The sequence below is a fragment of the Oncorhynchus gorbuscha genome, linkage group LG03 (genome assembly GCF_021184085.1).
Source record: "Oncorhynchus gorbuscha isolate QuinsamMale2020 ecotype Even-year linkage group LG03, OgorEven_v1.0, whole genome shotgun sequence".
Classification (NCBI taxonomy): Eukaryota; Metazoa; Chordata; class Actinopteri; order Salmoniformes; family Salmonidae; genus Oncorhynchus; species Oncorhynchus gorbuscha.
This window is the reverse complement of record NC_060175.1, coordinates 104,511,797-104,520,930: the sequence shown is the minus strand read 5'-3', so window position 1 is coordinate 104,520,930 and position 9,134 is coordinate 104,511,797. Positions and strand designations below refer to the sequence as shown.

The window sequence follows — 9,134 nt, the reverse complement described above, 5'->3', positions numbered from 1 at the left end:
GACAAAGGAGCTGATCGTGGACTACAGGAAAAGGCAGGCCAAACAGGCCCCCATTAACATCAACAAGGCTGTAATGGAGCGGGTTGAGAGTTTCAAGTTCCTTGCTGTCCACATCACCAACGAACTATCATGGTCCAAACACACCAAGACAGTTGTGAAGCGGGCACGACAAAACCTTTACCCCCCCAGGAGACTGAAAATATTTGGCATGGGTCCCCAGATACTCTAAATGTTATACAGCTGCACCATTGAGAGCATCCTGACCAGTTGCATCACCGCCTGGTATGGCAACTGCTCGGCATTTGACCGTAAGGCGCTACAGAGGGCACGCCCCAAGAGACTTGCAGCTGTTATTGCTACAAAAGGTGGCTTGACAAAGTATTGATATTGGGGGGTGAGATAGTTATGCACGCTCAAGTTTTCCGTTATTTTTTGCTTGTTTCACTCCCCCAAATATTTTGCATCATCGAAGTGGTGGGCATGTTATGTAAATCAAATGATACAAACCCACAAGAAATATATTTTAATTCCAGGCAACAAAATAGGAAAAATGCCAAGGGGGGGGGGGTTGAATACTTTTGCAAGCCACTGTATGTGCTGGTATAATCAGACACCCTCGGGACGAGGAGATTAATTATGACTTTGTCCTGGTTTCTGTGTGTGTTAGGGTTCTAGCCCTACCTGTCCTAATGTTACCTGTACCTCTCCAGGTACGACCAGACAGCCTCGCGACGGGGAGATATCAGGAGTGGATTACAACTTCGTCTCCATAGAAGAGTTCTTTTCCCTGGAAGAGTCTGGAGCCCTGCTGGAGAGTGGCAAGTTCAAGGGTGAGTATTGCAATGAGTACAGTATTGAAAAGAATACAGTATTGAAATGAATACAGTATTGAAATGAATACAGTATTAGAATGAATACAGTATTAGAATGAATACAGTATTGCAATGAGTACAGTATTGAAATGAGTACAGTATTGAAATGAGTACAGTATTGCAATGAGTACAGTATTGAAATGAATACAGTATTGAAATGAGTACAGTATTGAAATGAGTACAGTATTGAAATGAATACACTATTGAAATGAATACAGTATTGACATGAGTACAGTATTGGAATTAATACTCTATTGAAATGAGTACAGTATTGAAATGAGTACAGTATTGAAATGAATACAGTATTGAAATGAGTACAGTATTGAAATAAGTACAGTATTGAAATGAATACACTATTGAAATGAATACAGTATTGACATGAGTACAGTATTGGAATTAATACTCTATTGAAATGAGTACAGTATTGAAATGAATACAGTATTCGGTAGTGTCATGTATTTGGCTATGCCGGATTAAGTGATATGACATGCTATTCTATAAAATCCTTTCTCTGTAATTAATATTACCTGATTAAGCTAATCACGTAAATATAATTAACTATAAAGTCGGGGCACCACGAAAGAGTGTTTGTAGAGCTGTTATCGTCCGAATAAACTCTTAAAGACCTAGTAAAAGACCTTAAAGACCTGTCTTCACGAACCCTGGCTAACAAGTTCTAGGATAGGATAAGTAATCCTTCTCACTCCCCCCCCTTTAAGATTTAGATGCACTATTGTAAAGTGACTGTTCTACTGGATGTCATAAGGTGAATGCACCAATTTGTAAGTCGCTCTGGATAAGAGCGTCTGCTAAATGACTTAAATGTAAATGTAAAATGTAAAAGTTGAATCAGCAATATAAAATTGGGTTTAATTATTTATTTTCTAAATACAGTGCCTTGCGAAAGTATTCGGCCCCCTTGAACTTTGCGACCTTTTGCCACATTTCAGGCTTCAAACATAAAGATATAAAACTGGATTTTTTTGTGAAGAATCAACAACAGTCTCTCGATGTGCAAAACTGATAGAGACATACCCCAAGCGACTGACAGCTGTAAATCGCAGCAAAAGGTGGCGCTACAAAGTATTAACTTAAGGGGGCTGAATAATTTTGCACGCCCAATTTTTCCGTTTTTGATTTGTTAAAAAAGTTTGAAAAATCCAATAAATGTCGTTCCACTTCATGATTGTGTCCCACTTGTTGTTGATTCTTCGCAAAGTTCAAGGGGGCCGAATACTTTCGCAAGGCACTGTACCTAACTAATCACACAGAATTACATATACACAGAATGAATCATACATTGATTACAAATGATGTCATAAAGGAAAACGTCTCTAGCGGACGGAACAGATATGACAGCTGGTTACACAAAGAAAGGGGGTTGGGTTTGAGTGAAAGAGCGGGAAGACTGAAGAACAAAGGGAGAAACTATGTCTCTATCGGGTTGTTGGAAGCTACTCTGTCGTAAATACAGAATCTTAATCATTCTAAATTACCGCCCATTTGGAAAAGGAAAATGCAATAAATATTTACTCTGAGCTGCGCTTCAGTAGGTTGGTGGTAGGTGGAAGGCCGTGTTGCCCAACAGAGTCCTTTGTCCTTTGAAGAGTGTCTCTGGTGGTGAACGGGATACATTGTAGTGTCATCATTTTGTGCTAGACGGGATACTTTGTCTGTCCTTTCCTAGCCCACATTTACAGCTGCTGTTGCTAACTCAACGGTTAGGGTATCTCACTTCTTTAATTAATAAGAGTTAAAAGTTCATACAATTCGCAACCAAAGCTCATGCTCAGGCTGGCTTAGTTCTGTAGTTGACATGTTAGTCCTTTTAACATCGTCCTCACGTCCTCGGAACAGGAGGTTACATTTTCATCAAAGGCTTATATTGTGGAGGGAGAGAATGGTGTTTCATAGTTTATAACCCATGTCCCTTCACAAGAGCGGGCAACTGATTGAGCAGAGCTCTAACCTTACGAAAACCCAATTCTCTCACTTGGAAGCTAAAATTACGTTTAATCTTTTCACAAATAGTTTCATATTCAAACATTTAAATTGCACAACAATTCCATGTGAATCTGATAACTAGAATGTGTAGACTTTCCCAGATACAGTTTATGTCGTCCTGTCATCAATCATAATGTCTCAGATGACAACCGAACTGACATCATATTCATTAACGTACCAACGCATATATTCAACTGGTTCTATTACCGAAATATGGTTCCTTTCTCCCCACCGTTTGATGTTCCCAGACTCTCTATGTTTAACAAAGGCTTTTCAATAGTGTTTAACATAGAGAGTCAGTAGAGTCAATAGAGAGGGGAGAAAGGTATTCATGGGGGGAGTCATAAACCTTACCCACAGGCTAACGTCATGACAGTAGTAAACTGAGTACAGTATTCAGTAGTAAACCGAGTACAGTATTCAGTAGTAAACCGAGTACAGTATTCGGTAGTAAACCGAGTACAGTATTCGGTAGTAAACCGAGTACAGTATTCAGTAGTAAACCGAGTACAGTATTCGGTAGTAAACCGAGTACAGTATTCAGTAGTAAACCGAGTACAGTATTCGGTAGTAAACTGAGTACAGTATTCGGTAGTAAACTGAGTACAGTATTTGGTAGTAAACTGAGTACAGTATTTGGTAGTAAACTGAGTACAGTATTTGGTAGTAAACTGAGTACAGTATTCGGTAGTAAACTGAGTACAGTATTCCGTAGTAAACTGAGTACAGTATTCGGTAGTAAACTGAGTACAGTATTCGGTAGTAAACTGAGTACAGTATTCGGTAGTAAACTGAGTACAGTATTCGGTAGTAAACTGAGTACAGTATTCGGTAGTAAACTGAGTACAGTATTCAGCAGTAAACTGAGTACAGTATTCGGTAGTAAACTGAGTACAGTATTCGGTAGTAAACTGAGTACAGTATTCGGTAGTAAACTGAGTACAGTATTCGGTAGTAAACTGAGTACAGTATACGTTAGTCAACTGAGTACAGTATTCGTTAGTCAACTGAGTACAGTATTTGGTAGTCAACTGAGTACAGTATTCAGTACCGCTTATCTTGTGATTTTTTTTATGGGCTCCATAAAATATTTGTGTAATGCTGACTGCAACTCAAATAGCAGACAAATGTTATCACAGCAAAAGTGTCAGTGTTTGGTGGTGGCTATGTGAGTCAGAGAGAGAGAGAGAGAGAAAGAGAGAGAGACGGAGAGAGAGAGAGAGAGAGAGAGAGAGAGAGAGAGAGAGAGAGAGAGAGAGAGAGAGAGAGAGAGAGAGAGAGAGACAGAGAGAGAGAGAGAGAGAGAGAGAGAGAGAGAGAGAGAGAGAGAGAGAGAGAGAGAGAGAGAGAGAGAGAGAGAGAGAGAGAGAGAGAGAGAGAGAGAGAGAGAGAGAGAGAGAGAGAGAGAGAGAGAGAGAGAGAGAGAGAGAGAGAGAGAGAGAGAGAGAGAGAGAGAGAGAGAGAGAGAGAGAGAGAGAGAGAGAGAGAGAGAGAGTCAATTTAGATTTTTTTTTATAGCTTCAATGATGTCAGTGTTGGAACGAAAAATTGGTTCTATTTTTTTATGGGTTTGAGCATGTGTGAGAGAGAGAGAGAGAGAGAGAGAGAGAGAGAGAGAGAGAGAGAGAGAGAGAGAGAGAGAGAGAGAGAGAGAGAGAGAGAGAGAGAGAAGAGAGAGAGAGTGTGTGATTCAGGAGTAAAGCTTTTCTCTCTAATCCCTATTCCTGTTTCCTGCTCTCTTCCTCTCTCTCTCTTTCTATATCCTCACTGCCTTTTATAATTCTCTCCATCCATACTCACAATGGTGACAACCATATCCCCAATAGGATGAATGTGACTGAAATAGAACCTTCATTTCCACAAGTTCCAAAACGTTATTCCTTTTAAGTTTGCATTTATTCCACATTATTTACTCAGTGTCTCCGTATCCATTTGAAGTAGTGTGTGTGTGTGAGTGTGAGTGTGTGTGAGTGTGAGTGTGAGTGTGTGTGTAAGTGTGTGAGTGTGTGATTTATTCCACATGATTGTGTCTCCGTGAGTGTGTGTGTGTGTGTTGAGTGTGAGTGTGAGTGTGTGTGTGTGTGTGTGTGTGTGTGTGTGTGTGTGTGTGTGTGTGTGTGTGTGTGTGTGTGTGTGTGTGTGTGTGTGTGTGTGTGTGTGTGTGTGTGTGTCTGTGTGTGTGTGTTTCTGTGTGTGTGTGTGTGTGTGTGTGTGTGTGTGTGTGTGTGTTTCTGTGTGTGTGTTTCTGTGTGTGTGTGTGTGTGTGTGTGTGTGTGTGTGTGTGTGTGTGTGTGTGTGTGTGTGTGTGTGTGTGTGTGTGTGTGTGTGTGTGTGTGTGTGTGTGTCTGTGTGTGTGTGTGAGTGTGTGTGTGTGTGTTTTTGTGTGTGTGTGTTGCTCCAGATGCTTCATGCCTTAGACATTGGTCTTGTGATGTACTGTATGCTTTAATGTACTATTTTGTATTTAATGTAAATGTTCCCACAGTTCAAGTTGAAGTTTAGTCTAAGTTTTATTTACACAATGTTTGATTTTTGGTTTGTTTTTGTTGCAACTCTCAAATTCATAGACAAGAGTTATGGGCTGGATCGTTCCCTCGTCCACTTCCTACTAATGGTTAGTAAACACACTTCACTGTTCCATCTCCCTCTCACCCTCCTATCAGGAAACTACTACGGGACGCCCCGCCCAGTCCACATCGGCCCAGAGAGCCCACCAATCACGTACCAGGAACACCGGAACCTGCTCCGGAACTTCAGGACACGCAGCAAGTCGCTAAGCAACCTAGAGAAGGCTGTAGAGGAGGGGGAGAACAGTGAGGAAGATTCTGGACTGTCAGGTATAATTATATACATGCACATATATCTATTTATAAAGTACCATCTACTAATACATTAAGGTACATTACACCATAGCTACTGTATCTATTAAGTCTAGTTGTACAGAAACCACTGACCAGACAGAGAGAATATCACCTAATAAATCAAGCACTGTTGTGACTTTTGGCTATGAATATTCAAGATAATTGACTGATTAATTACTGGAATAATTAATTGGTCCAATTGGTCTAATTCATTTGGTTTATCCTATCCAAATGAATCTCAAAGAGGGCCACCATTTAGGGTTTTGATATAGAGAAACCCCTTGAATGAACTGTATCAGTAGTTAATCCTCAACCGTTATTCCATTAATCCTATTTCAACTATAGTCTTAATTATCATTCCGAATGGTCCTCGAAGGTCCCAGACTCCCAAGAATCCTTTAAGTCAACCACTGACCAGACAGTGGGAATATCCCCTAATAAGTCAACCACTGACCAGACAGTTATAATATTACCTAATAAGTCAACCACTGACCAGACAGTGGGAATATCCCCTAATAAGTCAACCACTGACCAGACAGTTATAATATTACCTAATAAGTCAACCACTGACCAGACAGTTATAATATTACCTAATAAGTCAACCACTGACCAGACAGTGAGAATATCCCCTAATAAGTCAACCACTGACCAGACAGTGAGAATATCCCCTAATAAGTCAACCACTGACCAGACAGTTATAATATCCCCTAATAAGTCAACCACTGACCAGACAGTGAGAATATCCCCTAATAAGTCAACCACTGACCAGACAGTGAGAATATCCCCTAATAAGTCAACCACTGACCAGACAGTGAGAATATCCCCTAATAAGTCAACCACTGACCAGACAGTGGGAATATCACCTAATAAGTCAACCACTGACCAGACAGTTATAATATCCCCTAATAAGTCAACCACTGACCAGACAGTGAGAATATCCCCTAATAAGTCAACCACTGACCAGACAGTGAGAATATCCCCTAATAAGTCAACCACTGACCAGACTGAGAATATCCCCTAATAAGTCAACCACTGACCAGACAGTTATAATATTACCTAATAAGTCAACCACTGACCAGACAGTTATAATATCCCCTAATAAGTCAACCATTGACCAGACAGTTATAATATCACCTAATAAGTCAACCACTGACCAGACAGTTATAATATTACCTAATAAGTCAACCACTGACCAGATAGTGGTTATATCACCTAATAAGTCAACCACTGACCAGACAGTGAGAATATCCCCTAATAAGTCAACCACTGACCAGACAGTTATAATATTACCTAATAAGTCAACCACTGACCAGACAGTTATAATATTACCTAATAAGTCAACCACTGACCAGACAGTGGGAATATCCCCTAATAAGTCAACCACTGACCAGACAGTGGGACAATGGCCCCCTGTTCCCTAAGGATCACTGCCTTTAACCAGGGCCAATGATCTGAGTCAGAGGTAATGCACTTTAACCAGGGCCAATGATCTGAGTCAGAGGTAATGCCCTGCCTTTAACCAGGACCAACGATCTGAGTCAGAGGTAATGCACTTTAACCAGGGCCAATGATCTGAGTCAGAGGTAATGCCCTGCCTTTAAACAGGACCAACGATCTGAGTCAGAGGTAATGCACTTTAACCAGGGCCGATGATCTGAGTCAGAGGTAATGAACTTTAACCAGGGCCAACGATCTGAGTCAGAGGTAATGCACTTTAACCAGGGCCAACGATCTGAGTCAGAGGTAATGCACTTTAACCAGGGCCAATGATCTGAGTCAGAGGTAATGCACTTTAACCAGGGCCGATTATCTGTCAGAGGTAATGCACTTTAACTAGGGCCAATGATCTGAGTCAGAGGTAATGCACTTTAACCAGGGCCAACAATCTGAGTCAGAGGTAATGCACTTTAACCAGGGCCAACGATCTGAGTCAGAGGTAATGCACTTTAACCAGGGCCAATGATCTGAGTCAGAGGTAATGCACTTTAACCAGGGCCAATGATCTGAGTCAGAGGTAATGCACTTTAACCAGGGCCAACGATCTGAGTCAGAGGTAATGCACTTTAACCAGGGCCAACGATCTGAGTCAGAGGTAATGCACTTTAACCAGGGCCAACGATCTGAGTCAGAGGTAATGCACTTTAACCAGGGCCAACGATCTGAGTCAGAGGTAATGCACTTTACCCAGGGCCAATGGGGACTCAGTCAGACTCAGACTAAGGACATCTGTTTACATTTAGACCTAATTTGGAGATTGTCCTGAGTTAAATTACTATTTTAAGATTTTGTGTGTGCGTGTGTGTGTGTGTGTGTGTGTGTGTGTGTGTGTGTGTGTGTGTGTGTGTGTGTGTGTGTGTGTGTGTGTGTGTGTGTGTGTGTGTGTGTGTGTGTGTGTGTGTGTGTGTGTGTGTGTGTGTGTGTGTGTGTGTGTGTGTGTGTGTGTGTGTGTGTGTGTGTGTGTGTGTGTGTGTGTATCTCTGTCATAGAATGCATGTTCGTGACTTGTAGACAACGACACTGAAACAAATGATTGTTTGAAGAAAGCCTCTTCATTGTATCTCTTCAAGGTAAAAGTAAAGACTCCTGAAACCAAAGTGGACGTTGTATTGAGTTAAGCGCTTTCCGCTTGCCAACAATACTTTGACCTAAGGCGCCAAAGTCGAGTGTTTGTTTGCCCACGCCAGTTACTAAAACAACGTAAACCTGTTTAACAATGTTTCTGCCGTGTATAAAGTTGGCCGTTTAAACGTACATGCTCTAGTAATATGGAATATATGATGAGAATAACGATCAAAGTATTGGTAGAGTATAATCAGGTAATTTAACTTACCTCTGTTTGTCTGAAGCGCCATGTTGTTTCCTTGTTTGAATTGCCCGTGTGCATTACACTCAGGAGGTAAATGAGTCTACAGGTCATCGAGGAACAGTGATTGGTTGACGGGAATAACCAAAGTGATGAAATATCGTGGGGGGTGAATTACTTCATGAATGTGTACTGTGTGACTTAAAGTAGAAGGTAATGGACAAGTTATTGAAGTGTGTGTGTGTGTGTGTTTATGTAAAACTGTTGTTAGTAGAAATGTGGTTACTGCTTCACATTCTCTGTGTTTGTCTGTATATGTGTCTGTTGTCTTGGCAGGAGGTTCAGTCGGCATCAGCAGTGCCCCGCCCACAGCGCTAGCTCTCAGCCAATCCTGGGACTCAAGGGACGGCGTGGGAGAAGAGAATGGAGGGAGTAGCATCGCCACACGAGGTGGAGGGGCACTGCCCGAGAATTGGGAGCTGGCATTCAGCGACTCAGGAGAGCCTTACTACATAGAGTGAGTAGAGAGATAGTAGAGCTTTAATACAGAGAGAGAGAGTAGAGAGAGAGTAGAGAGATAGTATAACTTTACTA

At 41.4% G+C, this 9,134-nt stretch overlaps 1 protein-coding gene across 1 annotated transcript in view; it reads left to right on the top strand.

Moving 5' to 3' along the window:
• Positions 1-9,134, top strand: part of LOC124018110 (membrane-associated guanylate kinase, WW and PDZ domain-containing protein 1-like) — a 132,736-nt gene that overhangs the window by 56,110 nt on the left and 67,492 nt on the right. The window contains exons 4-6 of the mRNA XM_046333388.1: positions 711-830; positions 5,540-5,713; positions 8,877-9,057. Coding sequence (XP_046189344.1) covers positions 711-830; positions 5,540-5,713; positions 8,877-9,057 — 475 coding nt within the window. The remainder of the gene's footprint in view (positions 1-710; positions 831-5,539; positions 5,714-8,876; positions 9,058-9,134) is intronic.